General features: G+C 40.4%; 1 protein-coding gene across 1 annotated transcript in view; it reads left to right on the top strand.

Moving 5' to 3' along the window:
- LOC128048717 (antigen WC1.1-like) overlaps positions 1 to 19,800 on the top strand; it is a 92,148-nt gene that overhangs the window by 10,436 nt on the left and 61,912 nt on the right. The window contains exons 3-7 of the mRNA XM_052641145.1: positions 9,198 to 9,506; positions 9,600 to 9,917; positions 14,039 to 14,131; positions 14,207 to 14,521; positions 15,746 to 16,074. Of these exons, the coding sequence (XP_052497105.1) occupies positions 9,198 to 9,506; positions 9,600 to 9,917; positions 14,039 to 14,131; positions 14,207 to 14,521; positions 15,746 to 16,074 (1,364 nt within the window). The remainder of the gene's footprint in view (positions 1 to 9,197; positions 9,507 to 9,599; positions 9,918 to 14,038; positions 14,132 to 14,206; positions 14,522 to 15,745; positions 16,075 to 19,800) is intronic.

Genomic DNA, 19,800 nt, shown 5'->3' with positions numbered 1-19,800 from the left:
GTCTCTTGTGTAACTAATCCAAATAATTGTTCATTCCAATGCTACATTTTTTCAGTTTTATAAGTCTCATTTGTTTATTTTTCCTAGTTTTCCTCCCTGTTTATTTTTATTGCTCATTAAGCATATTGATATTAGTGGTTTAAAGATCTCTTCAGCCAATTCAGTCATTTCTGTAATTTCTGAAGTTGATTTAAATGATTATTTTTGGAAATTCTATTAATTTTTTGGTTGGATGTTGGGCATCACTAAGCAGTCCTTTACCAGTAAGAACTTTAGAAAGAAATAATCAGAACACATCTAAAAATCAGGGAATTGTACTTTATGAATCAAATAAAGTTTTTTCATTGGATTATTTTTATTCTGTTCAAAATGTGTTCCTCTGATGACCAAATGATGAACTTTGATTTTGGTTTCTCCGCTTTAGTTTTAAAAGTTCCTTGATCTCACCTTGCCTGCCATATGCCCCACCTACACCCTACTTCTACAGCAGTAGCTGTCCTTTCTGATTTTCTTTTCCATTCATCTGTGTCTTTTAAGATTGTGTTTGCTTGTCTGAAGTGGGAGAAATGAAAAAGGATAGCAGCTTAAGTGGTAGATGGGAGGAGCAGAGGGTGATGTAATATGCTAACAACCTATTCAACAAGTGTTTCCCACAAATATTTACATATTTTGTCCGTATTGAGGCTTTTTGAACTTGGAACTCTCCAAATTATGGCTTGTTTGCACACTTCCTCCTCCTTCTCCTTCTTTTTCCTCCTTTTAGAATTGTAAAACATTCAACATGCCATCTTCTTTTAGAATTGTAAAACATCCATGAAAGAAATTAAAGACACCACATTAACAAATTGAAAAATAAAAGCCATATGATTATCTCAATAGATGCAGAGAAAGCCTTTGACAAAATTCGACATCCATTTATGATAAAAATTCTTCAGAAAGCAGGAATAGAAGGAACATAACAACATAATAAAAGCTATATATGACAAACCCACAGCAAACATTATCCTCAATGGTGAAAAATTGAAAGCATTTCCCCTAAAGTCAGGAACAAGACAAGGGTGCCCACTTTCACCACTACTATTCAACATAGTTCTGGAAGTTTTGGCCACAGCAATCAGAGCAGAAAAAGAAATAAAAGGAATCCAAACTAGAAAGAAGAAGTAAAACTCTCATTGTTTGCAGATGACATGATCCTCTACATCAGTTCAGTTCAGTTCAGTTCAGTTGCTCAGTCATGTCTGACTATTTGTGACCCCATGAATCGCAGCACGTTATGCCTCCCTGTCCATCACCAACTCCCGGAGTTCACTCAGACTCGCGTCCATCAAGTCAGTGATGCCATCCAGCCATCTCATCCTCTGTCGTCCCCTTCTCCAATCCCTCCCAGCATCAAAGTCTTTTCCAGTGAGTCAACTCTTCTCATGAGGTGGCCAAAGTACTGGAGTTTCAGCTTTAGCATCATTTCTTCCAAAGAAATCCCAGGGTTGATCTCCTTCAGAATGGACTGGTTGGATCTCCTTGCAGTCCAAGGGACTCTCAAGAGTCTTCTCCAACACCATAGTTCAAAAGCATCAATTCTTCAGCACTTAGCCTTCTTCACAGTCCAACTCTCACATCCATACATGACCACTGGAAAAACCATAGCTTTGACTAGACAGACCTTAGTCGGCAAAGTAATGTCTCTGCTTTTGAATATGCTATCTAGGTTGGTCATAACTTTTCTTCCAAGGAGTAAGTGTCTTTTAATTTCATGGCTGCAATCACCATCTGCAGTGATTTTGGAGCCCAAAGAAATAAAGTCTGACACTGTTTCCATTGTTTCCCCATCTATTTCCCATGAAGTGATGGGACCAGATGCCATGATCTTCGTTTTCTGAATGTTGAGCTATAAGCCAGTTTTTCTCTCTCCTCTTTCACTTTCATCAAGAGGCTTTTTAGTTCTTCTTCACTTTCTGCCATAAGCGTGGTGTCATCTGCATATCTGAGGTTATTGATATTTCTCCCGGCAATCTTGATTCCAGCTTGTGTTTCTTCCAGTCCAGGGTTTCTCATGATGTACTCTGCATATAAGCTAAATAAGCAGGGTGATAACATACAGCTTTAATGTACTCCTTTTCCTATTTGGAACCAGTTTGTTGTTCCATGTCCAGTTCTAGCTATTGGTTCCTGGCCTGCATACAGATTTCTCAAGAGGCAGGTCAGGTGGTCTGGTATTCCCATCTCTTTCAGAAGTTTCCACAATTTATTGTGATCCACACAGTCATAGGCTTTGGCATAGTCAATAAAGCAGAAATAGATGTTTTTCTGGAACTCTCTTGCTTTTTCCATGATCCAGCGGATGTTGACAATTCGATCTCTGCTTCCTCTGACTTTTCTAAAATCAGCTTGAACATCAGGAAGTTCATGGTTCATGTATTGCTGAAGTCTGGCTTGGAGAATTTTGAGCATTACTTTACTAGCGTGTGAGATGCGTGCAATTGTGCAGTAGTTTGAGCATTCTTTGGCATTGCCTTTCTTTGGGATTAAAATGAAAACTGACCTTTTCCAGTCCTGTGGCCACTGCTGAGTTTTCCAAATTTGCTGGTTACTGAGTGCAGCACTTTCACAGCATCATCTTTCAGGATTTGAAAGAGCTCAACTGGAATTCCATCACCTCCACTAGCTTTGTTAGTAGTGATGCTTCCTAAGGCCCACTTGACTTCACATTCCAGGATGTCTGGCTCTAGATGAGTGATCACACCATCGTGATTATCCAGGTCGTGAAGATCTTTTTTGTACAGTTCTTCTGTGTATTCTTGCCAACTCTTCTTACTATCTTCTGCTTCTGTTAGGTCCAGACCGTTTCTGTCCTTTATCGAGCCCATCTTTGCATGAAATGTTCCCTTGGTATCTCTAATTTTCTTTTTCTTTTTTAAAAAATTTTTATTTTTACTTTATTTTACTTTACAATACTGTATTGTTTTTGCCATACATTGACATGAATCCACCACGGGTGTACATGCGTTCCCAAACATGAACCCCCCTCCCACCTCCCTCCCCATAACATCTCTCTGGGTCATCACCATGCACCAGCCCCAAGCATGCTGTATCCAGCATTGGACATAGACTGGCGATTAGATTCTTACATGATAGTATACATGTTACAATGCCATTCTCCCAAATCATCCCACCCTCTCCCTCTCCCTCTGAGTCCAAAAGTCTGTTATACACGTCTGTGTCTTTTTTGCTGTCTTGCATACAGGGTCGTCATTGCCATCTTTCTAAATTCCATATATATGTGTTAGTATACTGTATTGGTGTTTTTCTTTCTGGCTTACTTCACTCTGTATCATCGGCTCCAGTTTCATCCATCTCATCAGAACTGATTCAAATGTATTCTTTTTAATGGCTGAATAATACTCCATTGTGTATATGTACCACAGCTTTCTTATCCATTCATCTGCTGATGGACATCTAGGTTGTTTCCATGTCCTGGCTATTATAAACAGTGCTGTGATGAACATTGGGATACATGTGTCTCTTTCAATTCTGGTTTCCTCGGTGTGTATGCCCAGCAGTGGGATTGCTGGGTCATAAGGTAGTTCTATTTGCAATTTTTAAAGGAATCTCCACACTGTTCTCCAAAGTGGCTGTACTAGTTTGCATTCCCACCAACAGTGTAGGAGGGTTCCCTTTTCTCCACACTCTCTCCAGCATTTATTGCTTGCAGATTTTTGGATCGCAGCCATTCTGACTGGCGTGAAGTGGTACCTCATTGTGGTTTTGATTTGCATTTCTCTAATAATGAGTGATGTTGAGCATCTTTTCATGTGTTTGTTAGCCATCCATATGTCTTCTTTGGAGAAATGTCTGTTTAGTTCTTTGGCCCATTTTTTGATCGTGTCATTTATTTTTCTGGAATTGAGCTGCAGGAGTTGCTTGTATATTTTTGAGATTAGTTGTTTGTCAGTTGCTTCATTTGCTATTATTTTCTCCCATTCAGAAGGCTGTCTAATTTTCTTGAAGAGCTCTCTAATCTTTGCCATTCTGTTCTTTTCCTCTATTTCTTTGCATTGATCGCTGAAGAAGGCTTTGTTATCTCTTCTTGTTATTCTTTTGAACTCTTCATTCAGATGCCTATATCTTTCCTTTTCTCCTTGGCTTTTCCCCTCTCTTCTTTTCACAGCTGTTTGTATGGCTTCCCCAGACAGCCATTTTGCTTTTTTGCATTTCTTTTCCATGGGGATGGTCTTGATCCCCGTCTCCTGTACAATGTCACGAACCTCATTCCATAGTTCATCAGGCACTCTATCTATCAGATCTGGCCCTTAAATCTATTTCACACTTCCACTGTATAGTCATAAGGGATTTGATTTAGGTCATTCCTGAATGGTCTAGCAGTTTCCCCTGCTTTCTTAAATTTCAGTCTGAATTTGGTAATAAGGAGTTCATGATCTGAGCCACAGTCAGCTCCTGGTCTTGTTTTTGTTGACTGTATAGAGCTTCTCCATCTTTTGCTGCAGAGAATATAGTCATTCTGATTTCGGTGTTGACCATCTGGTGATATCCATGTGTAGGGTCTTCTCTTGTGTTGTTGGAAGAGGGTGTTTGCTATGACCAGTGCATTTTCTTGGCAAAACTCTATTAGTCTTTGCCCTGCTTCATTCCGCATTCCAAGGCCAAATTTGCCTGTTACTCCGGGTGTTTCTTGACTTCCTACTTTTGCATTCCAGTCCCCTATAATGAAAAGGACATCTTTTTTGGGTGTTAGTTCTAAAAGGTCTTGTAGGTCTTCATAGAACCGTTCAACTTCAGCTTCTTCAGCGTTACTGGTTAGGACATAGACTTGGATTACTGCGATATTGAATGGTTTGTCTTGGAAACAAACAGAGATCATTCTGTCGTTTTTGAGACTGCATCCAAGTACTGCGTTTTCGACTCTTTTGTTGACCATGATGGCTACTCCATTTCTTCTGAGGGATTCCTGCCCATAGTAGTAGATATAGTGGTCATCTGAGTTAAATTCACCCATTCCAGTCCATTTTAGTTCGATGATTCCTAGAATGTCGACATTCACTCTTGCCATCTCTTGTTTGACCACTTCCAATTTGCCTTGATTCATGGACCTGACATTCCAGGTTCCTGTGCAATATTGCTCTTTACAGTATCGGATCTTGCTTCTATCACCAGTCACATCCACAGCTGGGCATTATTTTTGCTTTGGCTCCATCCCTTCATTCTTTCTGGAGTTATTTCTCCACTGACCTCCAGTAGCATATTGGGCACCTACTGACCTGGGAAGTTCCTCTTTCAGTATCCTATCATTTTGCCTTTTCCTACTGTTCATGGGGTTTTCAAGGCAAGAATACTGCAGTGGTTTGCCATTCCCTTCTCCAGTGGACCACATTCTGTCAGATCTCTCCACCATGACCTGCCCGTCTTGGGTTGCCCCACGGGCATGGCTTAGTTTCATTGAGTTAGACCAGGCTGTGGTCCTAGTGTGATTAGATTAACTAGTTTTCTGTGAGTATGGTTTCAGTGTGTCTGCCCTCTGATGCCCTCTTGAAACACCTACCATCTTACTTGGGTTTCTTTTACCTTGAGCATGGAGTATCTCTTCATGGCTGTTCCAGCAATGCACAGCCGCTGCTCCTTACCTTGGATGAGGGGTATCTCCTCCCACTGCCCTTGATCCTTTACATAGAAAACCCTAAAGACTCCAGCAGAAAATTACTAGAGCTAATCAGTGAATATAGTGAAGTTGCAGGATATAAAATCAACACACAGAAATCCCTTGCATTCCTATACACTAATAAAGAGAAAACAGAAAGAGAAATTAAGGAAAAAATTCCATTCACCATTTCAACGAAAAGAATAAAATACTTAGGAATATATCTACCTAAAGAAACTAAAGACATAGATATATATAACTATAAAACACTGGTGAAAGAAATCAAAGAGGACACAAATAGATGGAGAAATATACCATGCTCATGGGTCAAAAGAATCAATATAGTGAAAATGAGTATACTACCCAAAGCAATCTATAGACTCAATGCAATCCCTGTCAAGCTACCAATGTTATTTTTCACAGAGCTGGAACAAATAATTTCACAATTTGTATGGAAATACAAAAAACCTCGAATAGCCAAAGCAATCTTGAGAAAGAAGAATGGAACTGGAGGAATGAACCTGCCTGACTTCAGGCTCTACTACAAAGCCACAGTCATCAAGACAGTATGGTACTGGCACAAAGACAGAAATATAGATCAATGGAACAAAATAGAAAGCCCACAGATAAATCCACACACCCATGGCCACCTTATCTTAGACAAAGGAGGCAAGAATATACAGTGGATTAAGGACAATCTCTTTAACAAGTGGTGCTGGGAAAACTGGTCAACCACTTGTAAAAGAATGAAACTAGAACACTTTCTAACACCATACACAAAAATAAACTCAAAATGGATTAAAGATCTAAATGTATGATCAGAAACTATAAAACTTCCAGAGGAGAACATATACTCTCTGACATACATCACAGCAGGATCCTCTATGACCCACCTCCCAGAATATTGGAAATAAAAGCAAAACTAAACAAATGGGACCCAGTTAAACTTAAAAGCTTCTGCACAACAAAGGAAACTATAAGCAAGGTGAAAAGACAGCCTTCAGAATGGGAGAAGATAATAGCAAATGAAGCAACTGACAAACAACTAATCTCAAAAATATACAAGCAACTCCTGCAGCTCAATTCCAGAAAAATAAATGACACGATTAAAAAATGGGCCAAAGAACTAAACAGACATTTCTCTAAAGAAGACATGCAGATGGCTAACACATGAAAAGATGCTCAACATCACTCATTATCAGAGAAATGCAAATCAAAACTACAATGAGGTACCATTTCATGCCAGTCAGAATGGCTGCAATCCAGAAATCTGCAAGCAATAAATGCTGGAGAGGGTGTGGAGAAAAGGGAACCCTCCTACACTGTTGGTGGGAACGCAAACTAGTACAGCCACTATGGAGAACAGTGTGGAGATTCCTTAAAAAACTGGAAATAGAACTGCCTTATGACCCAGCAATCCCACTGTTGGGCATACACACCAAGGAAACCAGAATTGAAAGAGACACATGTATCCCAATGTTCATTGCAGTACTGCTTATAATAGCCAGGACATGGAAGCAACCTAGATGTCCATCAGCAGATGAATGGATAAGAAAGCTGTGGTACATATACACAATGGAGTATTACTCAGCCATTAAAAAGAATACTTTTGAATCAGTTCTAATGAGGTGGATGAAACTAGAGCCTATTATACGGAGTAAGGTAAGCCAGAAAGAAAACCACCAATACAGTATACTAACACATAAATATGGAATTTAGAAAAATGGTAATGACGACCCTGTATGCAAGACAGCAAAAGAGACACAGATGTATAGAACAGTCTTTAGGACTCTGTGGGAGAGGGCAAGGGTGGGATGATTTGGAAGAATGGCATTGAAACATGTATAATATCATATATGAAATGAATCATCAGTCCAGGTTTGATGCATGATGCTGGATGCTTGGGGCTGGTGCACTGAGATGATCCAGAGGGATGGTACTGGGAGGGTGGAGGGAGGGGGGTTCAAGATGGGGAACACGTGTATACCTGTGGCGGATTCATGTTGATGTATGGCAAAACCAATACAATATTGTAAAGTAATTAGCCTCCAATTAAAATAAATAAATTTATATTAAAGATATTCTGTGATAACCTATATAGAAAAAAATCTGAAAAAGAATGAGTATATTTATATGTATAACTGAATCAGTTTGTTGTATGCCTGAAACTAACATAACACTGTAAATCAACTATAATCCAATAACATTTTAAAGGGAAAAAAAAAGAAATTAAAGACAATATAATCAATGGAAAGTCATTCTGTGCTTCTGTCCTGGAAGAAGTAATATTGTTAAAATGCCTGTACTTGTCAAAGTGATCTACAGATTTAATGCAATTCCTATCTAAATCCCAATGGCATTCTTAATGGAAATAGAGAAAACAGTCTTAAAATAGGATTGTGTGGTTTAATTTTTATATATTCATGAATTTCCTGTTTCCTTATCACTATTGAGTTTTAGTTCCATTCCATTATGGTCATGAAAGAAACTTCGAATTATTTTAATATTTTTGAATTTGTTAAGACTTATTTGTAACCTAGCCTGGAGAATATTCCATTTGTGCTTGAGAAGAATGCATATTTTCCTGTGGTTAGAATTAGTACAATGATAGTATTAAAATCAATTAGCATTTTCTATGAGTCCTGTTTCAGAAGAAAAACCTTTAATAGGAGATGATCTGGAAACTCAGCTGTCTGGTAAGCTCCCATTGAGAACACACACTCTACCAGGTCCTTTGACAAATCCTAGGATTTCTAGAGAGATGGCTGGGACCCTCTCTCTATGACTCTCTGACTTTGCTTAACTCATCTTCTTTCCCACTAAGGTCATTGAAGAAATTCATGGAATTTTTGCCATTGAAAAGACAAGATGTGATGACATAAACATGAATTAGTGATAGTGTCTATATTTCTTCTCTGGAGCTGTCACCCATCTACAGGTTGGCATCCCCTCATGGATGCAGCCTCAAGACTTTCCCTCACCTAAGTCACTTGAGGACTAGCTCCTGGGAGAGAAAACTGATCAGAATATTAGCCCCACAAGTTCCAGGAAAGCTTTCTAAGCTTGTCTGGATGCTAGGTCTCTCATCTCATAGTCCATGTTCCTCTGGGTGGGTTCTGTTCTGCATATCTCTACTTTCAAGTGCCTGCATATTACACATTATCCTTGGATCTGTAGGTGCTAGGCTGCTAAGTGAGAAATTTACTTCTTCAACCAACTGAAAGGTGTGTTTCCAATATTCAACCATTCCAATGATCTGAATTGCACTCTGTAGTTTCTAGGCTCCTAGACCACGGAATTCAGATTTCTAACGAGTCTCAAAGTGTATGTTCTTGGGATTCAGCCATTCTAAACTGACCTTGTAATCCTCCTGAATTTCTCTTTAGAAACCTGCTCAAGAAAATTCAATTATGACACTAACTGTCAAAGACTCTCTACATGCTCCACTCCTAAAATGAAAAACTTTCACTCCACTGCCTGTGACATGTGGTTTACAGTTGCCAAGTTAGTACCATGAGCACTCACTGGTTTTGTTGTTTCTTCTTAGGGTTTGTGCGTCTGGCTGGAGGGGATGGACCCTGCTCAGGGCGAGTAGAAGTGTATTCTGGAGAAGCCTGGACCCCAGTGTCTGATGGGAACTTCACACTCCCCACTGCCCAGATCATCTGTTCAGAGTTGGGGTGTGGCAAGGCTGTGTCTGTTCTGGGACATGAGCTGTTCCGAGAGTCCAGTGCCCGGCTCTGGGCTGAAGAGTTCAGGTGTGAGGGGGAGGAGCCTGAGCTCCGGGTCTGCCCCAGAGTGCCCTGTCCAGGGGGCACTTGTCACCACAGTGGAGCTGCTCAGGTTGTCTGTTCAGGTGAGATGCAGGTCAGGCCTTTCACCTCTGTGAACATCCTGTTCAGGTGAGAAAGTCATGTGATTTTGCTGAAACTCTGTCTTCTTCTACCAGCATACTCAGAAGTCCGGCTCATGACAAACGGCTCCTCTCAATGTGAGGGGCAGGTGGAGATGAACATTTCTGGACGATGGAGAGCACTTTGTGCCTCCCACTGGAGTCTGGCCAATGCCAATGTTGTCTGTCGTCAGCTTGGCTGTGGAATTGCCATCTCCACCCCCAGAGGACCATACTTGGTGGAAGGAGGTGATCAGATCTCAACAGCCCGATTTCACTGCTCCGGAGCTGAGTCCTTCCTGTGGAGTTGTCCTGTGACTGCCCTGGGTGGTCCTGACTGTTCTCATGGCAACACGGCCTCTGTGATCTGCTCAGGTAAGAGCGAGGGACAAGGGCTACTGGTACTCAGGATGCTCCTGGAGTGAAATGTCCCCAAGAGCAGAGAGGGAGGGAAAATGGACTTCAGAGTCAGATATTTTGTGGTGAAATATGGATCTTCTCATTGTTCCTTCATTTTTCAGGCCAGGGCAAGAAGTGTGAAGGGGAATAATATATTTTTAAGCTCCATTGTTGCTCACATGTAATCATAGAAAACAATGTATGAGCAGTAAGTGTAGACCTCAGTATGCAGCCCAGCCCAGAGCAGCAAGGAGAGTGTCACTGTCGTCCCCTCTCCTCGCCAGGGAAAACTGCTTACCGAACTTCTACTAATGTAGACAGTTTTATCAATTTCTGAACTTTATATGAAATGATGCAGTATGTTGCAGCTTTTGTATCTAATTTCTTAGACTCAAAATTATATTTGGGATTCACTCATGATGTTGTATATTGTAGCACTTTATTTTTTTTTCATTACTGTAGAGTATGCCTTTGATCACATGTCCATGGACTGATCAATTCTACAGACAATATAAATCTGAGTTGTTTCCAGTTCTTGACTATTACAAATATGATACTACAACTTACCATGACAATGTCTTTGGATGCAAATATGTGTTACTTTCCATGTTTAACCCTTAGTCATTTATTTTCTTTTTCTTAATCAAATGTTGTCCTTTGATGAACTCATTTCTTAATCTTATGGAAACATAACTTGCCAACTTTTCCCTGTACATTTAATGCTTCTTATAGCCTTTAGCAAAGAATGTTTGCCTGCTCCAAGATCATGAAAACATTCTCCAAGAGTGTCTTATGAAAATTGTATTATTTTTCTCTTGCATATAATTGTCCATTCCTTCTGGGATTGATATCAGTTTAAGATAAGGGTCAGGTTTCATATGGACATCCAATTGGCTCAATCTTTTTCTGAAAAGATTATTTTCCCCACTTCAGTGCCGCCTTCATCATAAGCAGGAGGGCAAATATGTCTGTCCTTTTTAAGACTCTCTATTCTGTTCCATGTTATCATTTGTCTTGCACCAATACTGCATTTTCTTAATTATCACAACTTTTTCGTTGTTGTTGTTGTTCAATCGCTAAGTCATGTCTGACTCTTTGTGACCCCATGAACTACAGCTCACCAGGCTTCCATGTCCTTCACTATCTCCCAGAGTTTCAAACTTTGTAGTAGGTCTTAATAATTTTAATTTACAAGAGTTACTTTATATTAACTCCTCTAACTTTGTTGCTTTTCTTACCAACTGTGATGGTCATTCTTGGTTGTTTGTATTTTGTATGAATTTAGAAATCAGCTTGTCATTTTCACCAAAAGAAAAGCTTAAGGGTATTTTCATAGAGATTAGATTTAAAAATTTGAGAGGAGACAAAGAAATTTGAGGATGACTGACACTGACAATGCTGAGTTTTCCAAATCATTGACATAATACATCCCTCCATTCAGTTAGATCTTGAATTTCTCTCAGAGATTTTGCCCATCTTCTACTAAGATTTCTCCTAGGTATTTTATTTTTGATATTATGACTATTTTTTTTGTGAAAGTGTCCTGGCAATGAATTCTCTTTGTGTTGTTTTCATCTTTTAGTTTTTTAAATTTTGATGTCTTTTGAGACATTAAAATGTTGGGAAAGTAATATAAAAATTCCTTTATGACCTTTACCTGGGTTTCTACATGTTAGTATCAATATTTTGCTTTAATCTGTGTGTTTGTGTGAGTGTCTTTCCTTCTTGATTCCCCTTCTGCCCCATTTCTTCCTGAATAGGTAAAATCTTTCTGAATTAAGTTGAAGCCATGATGTTCCTTTACCCTTAGGACACTTCTGGGAATTTCCTTATAGAACCAGAGTTCAGTCAAGTCTCTAAATGACTTCAGCCCCAGGTGACATCTAATTGCAGCACTGAAAGACCTGACTGAAAGCCTGCCAGACTGAGTTTCTTCCTGATTAATGACCCAAAGGCATAAGCAAAATGAAGTATATATTCTTTTTCTTCAGCTAAAAGTTTTGCCTTATTATATTGATCAAATTGCTAACATCCATTGAATCACAGAAATAGCAAGAGAGTTCCAGAAAAACATCTACTTCTGCTTTATTGACTATGCCAAACCTTTGACTGTGTGGATCATAACAAACTATGGAAAATTCTTAAAGAGATGGGAATACAAGACCACCTTACCTGGCTTCTATATGCAGATCAAGAAACAACAGTTAGAACTGGACATGGAAAAACAGACTGGTTCCAAACTGGGAAAGGAGTATGTCAAGGTTGTATGTTGTCACCCTGCTGTGAAGTCGCTCAGTTGTGTCCGACTCTTTGCGATCCCATGGACTGCAGTCTACCAGTCTTCTCTGTCCATGGGATTTTCCAAGCAAGAATACTGGAGTGGGTTGCCATTTCTTTCTCCAGGGGATCTTCCTGACCCGGGATTGAACCCAGGTCTCCAGCATTGCAGGCAGACGCTTTACCCTCTGAGCCAAAGCGTCTGCCTATATGCAGAGTACATCATGTGAACTGCTGGGCTGGATGAAGCACTAGCTGGAATCAAGAATGCCAGGAGAAATATCAATAACCTCAGATATGCTGATGACACCACCTTTATGGAAGAAAGCAAAGAGGACCTGAAGAGCCTCTTGATGAAAGTGAAAGAGAAGAGTGAAAAAGCTGGCTTAAAACTCAGCATTCAAAAAACTAAGATCAAGGCATCCAGTCCCATCACTTCATGGCAAATAGATGGGGAAACAATGGAAACAGTGACAGACTTTATTTTCTTGGGCTCCAAAATCACTGTAGATGGTGACTGCAGCCATGAAATTAAAAGACATCTGCTCCTTGGAAGAAAAACTATGACAAACCTAGACAGCATATTAAAAAGGAGAGACATTACCTTGCTGACAATTGTCCATTTAGTCAAATCTATGGCTTTTCCAGTAGTCATGTATGGATGTAAGAGTTGGGCCATAAAGAAAGCTCAGTGCCAAAGAATTGATGCTTTTGAACTGTGGTGTTGAAGAAGACTGTTCAGAGTCCCCTGTACTGCAAGGAGATCCAACCAGTGGAAGCTGATGGAAATCAGCCCTGAATATTCATTGGAAGGACTGATTCTGAAGCTGAAGCTGCAATTCTTTAGCCACCTGATGAGAAGAAGTGACTTGTTGGAAAAGACCCTGATGCTGTAAGATTGAGGGTGGTAGAAGAAAGGGATGACAGAGGATGAGATGGTTGGATGGCATCACTGACTTGAGGAACATGAGTTTGAGCAAGCTCTTGGAGTTGGTGATGGACAGGGAAGTCTGGTGAACTGCAGTCAATGGGGTCACAGAGTTGGACATGATTGAGTGACTGAACTGAACTGGGCTAAATTTTGGGGGAAAATCTTCTATATAACAATGTAACCAGAACTCTTGTTATTTGACCTGAATTTCTAGATTGTAGAATATCCTCTGATCTTGCACTGTGATGTTTCTATTTTATGCTCAGCTAGTGCACAGCTACTATTATGCTTTAGTTCTTAATTTCAGCGGACACATATTTCAGCTTTAGAAGTACTTCGCTTATGGTATCATTTCTCTGCAAAGATACACATTTTGTCTATTATTTCCATAAACACTTTAATCGTGGTGATTTAAGTTCTCTGTCAGGTAAATCTAGCAGCTGAAAAATCTGGGAAATTCTTTCCAATGTCTCCTTTTTCCTTTCTGTTTTTCACGAGATCTGTTTTATTTAAGTGCTTGTTTTAAAGTTAGACATTGAAGAAATTGTAGTAATGCTTCAGAAAGAATGTTGTTTTGCTTTTACTTAGGGATAGATTTGGCCTTCCCGTGTGGCTCAGATGGTAAAGAATCTGCCTGCAATGCGGGAGACCTGGATTTGATCCCTGGATTGGGACGATCCCCTGGAGGAGGGCATGGCAACCCACTGAAGTATTCTTGCTTGAAAAATCCTATGGGCAGAGGAGCCTGGTGGCTATAGTCCATGGGGTTCACAAACAGTCTGACACGACTGAGCGACTGAACTAACTAACTAACCAGGTCATCATTTCCCTTATTTCAGTTTCCTGTTCTTCAACCCTTCCAGACTTCTGATCATTGTTGTTTCTTCAGGAAACCAGACCCAGGTGCTGCCCCGGTGCAACGACTCCCTGTCTCAACCTGCAGGCTCTGCGGCCTCAGAGAAGAGCGCCCCCTACTGCTCAGGTGAGGGTCCCACAGGACAGAAGACTCTTCATTCCCCAGGTCAAGGCTTCATTGCCCCATTTTCTCTCTCCTCAGACAGCAGGCAGCTCCGCCTGGTGGATGGGGGCGGTCCCTGCGCCGGGAGAGTGGAGATCCTTGACCAGGGCTCCTGGGGCACCATCTGTGAGGACGGCTGGGACCTGGACGATGCCCGCGTGGTGTGCAGGCAGCTGGGCTGTGGAGAAGCCCTCAATGCCACGGGGTCTGCTCACTTCGGGGCAGGATCAGGGCCCATCTGGCTGGACGACCTGAACTGCACAGGAAAGGAGTCCCACGTGTGGACGTGCCCTTCCCGAGGCTGGGGGCGGCACGACTGCAGACACAAGCAGGACGCGGGGGTCATCTGCTCAGGTCCGCGCTGCACACTGTCCACAGGCTGGGGGAGGGGTGGGGCCCTGGAGGACCGGGTCTGAGCCCTGAGGGAGAGATGCTGAAAGGACCAGAGAAGGAGTGTTCCTCCCATGGAGCCTGTGTTTCCAGCAGAGGGGAAGACGAGGTGCTTTCACTTCCTTTTGCAGCAGCTGAGGATCTGGTCCTTTCTTCTCAGCAGCCTTTCCTGGCAGAGCCGTTTTTTACAGTTTTTCTTGAAAGCAGGGCTCTCTCTCCAGTTACCTACAAAAATTTAAAACCCATGATAATAGTTTCCATTTGCTTCAGTAACAATTTACCAATTAGTGGGTTGAAGCAACATAAATTTATTTCCTTACACTTCTGTAGCTTAGATGTCCAGCAGGGATCTCACTAGGCCTGGATCAAGGCTTCAGCAGGGCTGCATCACTTCTGCGGCTCTGGGGGAGAATCTATTTCTTGTCTTCTCAATCTTCTAGATAAAAAACAAAGAAAGTTAGTCACACAGTCGTGTCTGACTCTTTGCGATCCCATGGACTGTATCCTGCCCTGCCCCTCTGTCCATGGAATTCTCAAGCTCCTAGAAACTGCCTACATCCCTTGGTTCACAGCCTCCTTCATCCATTTTTAGACCAGCAATGCTGCAGGCCTCCAGATATTATCCAGAGTCACATTTCTCTCTCTAGGCAGAGCTAAGAAATGTATTCCATGTTTAAGGATAGTGGGTCTAAGGATGTGCTCAGACTGGGCTCACATTGTTAATACAATACTCTAGCTTAATCTCACCATCTCAAGGGCCTTATCTTAATCACATCTGTAAATCCCTTTTGTCAGGTATGGTAACATATTCACAGGTTGCAGAGATTGGGATGTGGACATTTTGGGCTTAATTATTCTGCCTGTCTCCCTAATATCCACATCAAATCCCTTAACATAGTCTTCAAAGATTTTGTTAGGAAGCAGGATTCAGCTGCCCCTCCCTGACTAGTGCCCACACAGTTTGGTCTTCCTCTCAGTTCATATCCACTACACCATTGTGGCAGGAATAGAAAGACAGGTACAAATGGACAAAGTCAGTTAAAAGGGAGGCGATCTCAGTCTTGTCATCTAGTGGGTATCTCTTGAACAAGGTCAGAGATGAATGTTTACCATTTCTAGAAGAAAGGAAAACCTAGAACATCCAGCAAAGTTTTCACTGTGTCCTGTCTCCTCCCCTTTCAACCTTAGAGTTCCTGGCCCTCAGGTTGGTGAGCGAGGACCAGCAGTGTGCTGGGTGGCTGGAAGTTTTCTACAATGGGACCTGGGGCAGTGTCTGCTGCAGCCCCATGGAAGACATCACTGTGTCCGTGATCTGCAGACAGCTTGGCTGTGGGGACAGTGGAACCCTCAACTCTTCTGTTGGTCTCAGGGAAGGTTCTAGACCCCGGTGGGTGGATGGAATCCACTGTCGGAGAACTGACACCTCTCTCTGGCAGTGTCCTTCTGACCCTTGGAATTACACTTCATGCTCTCCCAAGGAGGAAGCCTATATCTCGTGTGCAGGTGATTTACTGTCTGTTTCTGTGTGTCTGTCCCAACCCTGTAGGATGCAGTGAGATTTGATATTTTAAAATCTAAGTGAAGAGCTTAATTTGGGTGCAGAAAATGACATTAAGTGAAAATGTTAGTGTCCGACTCAGTTGTGTCCGACTCTTTGTGTCTGCATGGACTATAGCCTGCCAGGCTCCTCTGTCCACGGAATTCTCCAGGCAAGAATACTGGAATGGGTTTCCATTCCCTTCTCCAGGGGATCATCCCAAGCTAGGTATCGCAATTGAGTCTCCCACACTGCAGTCAGATTCTTTATTGTCTGAGCCACCAGAGAGCCTAAATGAGGTAAGGATGAAATAAATTTTATCCACATATTCTAATCTTGTTTGTTAAATTTTTAATTGAGATGTAATTCTTGTAACATTATATTAGTTCTAAGTGTAAAACATAGTGTTTATGTTTTTGTACATATTGGTAAATCATCACCACATGTACAGTAACATCCATCACCACATGTAGTTACAATTTTTTTTCTTATGATCCCACAAGTAAGAATTTGCATGCTGCAACTAAGACCTAGGACAACCAAATAAATAATTAATTTTAAAAGAGAGTATTATTCTCTTCATAGGCTTGACATAAGAACATGCATCATGGTTTTTTTTTTTTTTTAATTTTTTATCCACATTTGGGCTTCCCTGGTAGCTAAGCTGGTAAAGAATCTGACTACAACACAGGAGATCAGGGTTTGATTCCTGGGTCGGGAAGATCCACTGGAGAAGGAATAAGCTACTCACTTCAGTGTTCTTGGGCTCCCCTGATGACTCAGCGGGTAAAGAATCTGCCTGCAATGTGGGAGACCTAGGTGTGATCCCTGGCTTGGGAAGACCCCTGGAGAAGGGAAAGGCTACCCACTCCAGTTTTCTGGCCTGGAGAATTCCATGGACTGTATACTCCATGGGGTCATAAAGAGTTGGACATGACTGAGTGACTTTGACAAACACTATATGCCAAAATACTATCTTCTCTCCTATATTACAGTTTTAAGATATCATTTATGACAATATTTTTTTCTTCTAGAATGTTTTAAAAATTTTTATTTATTTATAGGAACTCTCTATAAACAAACATCACTACTGTTCAGTTGCTCAGTTGTGTCAGCTTCAACATCAGTCCTTCTAATGAACACTCAGGGCTGATCTTTATGATGGACTGGTTGGATCTCCTTGCAGTCCAAGGGACTCTCAAGAGTCTTCTCCAACACCACAGTTCAAAAGCATCAATTCTTAGGTGCTCATCTGTCTTTATAGTCTTATAAAGAACATCACTTACTCTTTCTTAAATATTTTTGTAAATATTTCCCCCATTTTTTGCACATATATTTAAGGTTATATATGTGAATGGGGTGGTTATGTTATTGAATCTATAATGGTTTGCTTTTTTGTCTTCTGCTTTTAATGAAATATTTCATATGCCATTCTTAATCTCAAAATAATATTGAATCAAGTTTTATTTTCTGCAAATAATTTTACAGTTCCACTAAAGAATATTCAAAACCTAATTTTGATTTCATTTATTTATCTGAATTTATTTTAATATGTGTGATTGTATATCATTTCCAGATAAGAATTATATTTTAGATATGTGAAGCTTCATCACAAAATAAAAACACATTGCTTCATGATTTCATGGATATGATGTCAAAAGTACAGGCAACAAAGCAAAAATAGACAAGTGGGAATATATCAAACTAAAAAGCTTCTTCAAGCCAAAGGAAACATCAACAGAGTGAAAAAGCAAGCTAGCACAAATTATATAAGTATTAATTTCCAAACAAATAAGGAACCTCTACAACTCAAGAAAAAACACCCCCAAACTTAATAATGCAGTTACAAAATTGGCAAGGGCTTGAATAGACATTTCTCTAAAGAAGACAAACAAATGGCCAATGGGTATATGAAAAATGCTTGACATTGTCAATCATCAGGGAAATGTAATTCAAAACCAGAAAGAGATATCATCTCACACATGTCAGAATGACCGTTTTTTTTTTTTTTAAAAGACGCTTAAGTGTTGGCAAGGCTGTGGAGAAACTGACACTTTCTGTGTACTTATCCACATTAAATGTATAAATTATATTAATAAAGCTATGCAATCCAGGGGTTAAATCTCTGGACTTTCACTGTCATGGTCCAGGTTCAATCCCTGACCTGGGCACTAAGATCCCATGGGCCACAGCACAGCCAAAAACAAACAACAACACAAAACCTATGACAAAAAAATCTGTGTGATTTATAGTGATGTTCCTTTTCATTCTTGGTGTTGTTAACTTCATTTTCTCTCTGCTCTTCATTGGTATTGATCAGTGTTCCTCAGTTTTCAATGAGCCACGTTTAAAGGGGTTTCTTCTATGCTTTCTATCTTATGCTTACCTTGTTTTCCATCCATTTTTGTTCCTTTTTAAATTAACCCCAACATTCGATATTCTTTAGGCTTTCTCATCTCCTAGTTTCTTAATTGAAGCTTACATTTTTTAACTTTCGGTCTTTCCTCTTCTCTAAATCTAGGGTATAAATTTCCCTATAGGCACTACTTGAGTTTCATTGGAAGAATTTATGATAATACCATTATTTTGTGTTTATTATCATTATTATTGTATTTTTATTATCATTATTTCACAATATTTGGTAAATTTTAAGTTTATTCCCAGACTCAGGTGTTTTTTGGAAGGGTGTTGCTGAATTTCCCAAAATAGGGATGGCTAACAATATTTCTTTTTCATTCTTAATTTTATTCCACTGTGGTCAGAGTAAATACTCTGTATGAATTCAAAGAGTGAAAGATTTTGTCCCATTACGTGGTCGTTTTGGTAAACGTTCCGAGTGCTTTTACAGTAATGTGAACTCTTGCGGTGTTGGGTGCATTGCTCTATGTGTTACTTAGTTAAATGTGCTGACTATTTTCCTGTACATCTACTGTATCCTTTGTTTTTTGTATGTCTGGTCTTCATGCTATTGAAAAAGATACAGTAAAAATCCCCCATTTTGATTGTGATTTTGCCTATTCCTTCTTTTCATTCTGTCAAGTATATTTCAAAGCTATGTTCTGTTACCTTTCTTGAATTTTGATGTCTATGTTTATTAAGGGTGCACCTCCTTATGATCATGAAAATTCCCTCTTTAATTCAATTAGTGTTCAGTTCAGTTGCTCAGTTGTGTCCGACTCTTTGTGACTTCATGGACTGCAGCACGCCAGGCCGCCCTGTCCATCACCAAACCCAGAGTTTACGCAAACTCATGTCCATTGGGTCAGTGATGCCACCCAGTAGTCTCATGCTCTGTCACCCCCTTCTCCTTCTGCCCCCAATCTTTCTCAGCAGCGGGGTCTTTTGAAATGAGTCAGCTCTTCACATCAGGTGACCAAAATATTGGAGTTTCAGCTACAACATCAGTCCTTCCATGGAACACTCAGGACTAATCTGCTTAGAATGGACTGATTGGATCTCCTTGCAGTTCAAGGGACTCTCAAGAGTTTTCTCCAACACCACAGTTCAAAAGCATCAATTCTTTGGTGCTCAGCTTTCTTTAAAGTCCAACGCTCATATCCATACATGACTACTGGGAAAACCATAGCCTAGACTAGACGGACCTTTGTTGACAAAGTATTGTCTCTGCTTTTAATATGCTGTCTAAGTTGGTCATAACTTTCCTTCCAAGGAACAAGCGTCTTTTAATTTCATGGCTGCAGTCACC

This window comes from Budorcas taxicolor, chromosome 5, assembly GCF_023091745.1.
Source record: "Budorcas taxicolor isolate Tak-1 chromosome 5, Takin1.1, whole genome shotgun sequence".
In the NCBI taxonomy this organism is placed as follows: domain Eukaryota; kingdom Metazoa; phylum Chordata; class Mammalia; order Artiodactyla; family Bovidae; genus Budorcas; species Budorcas taxicolor.
This window is presented reverse-complemented; position numbering and strand designations above follow the sequence as displayed.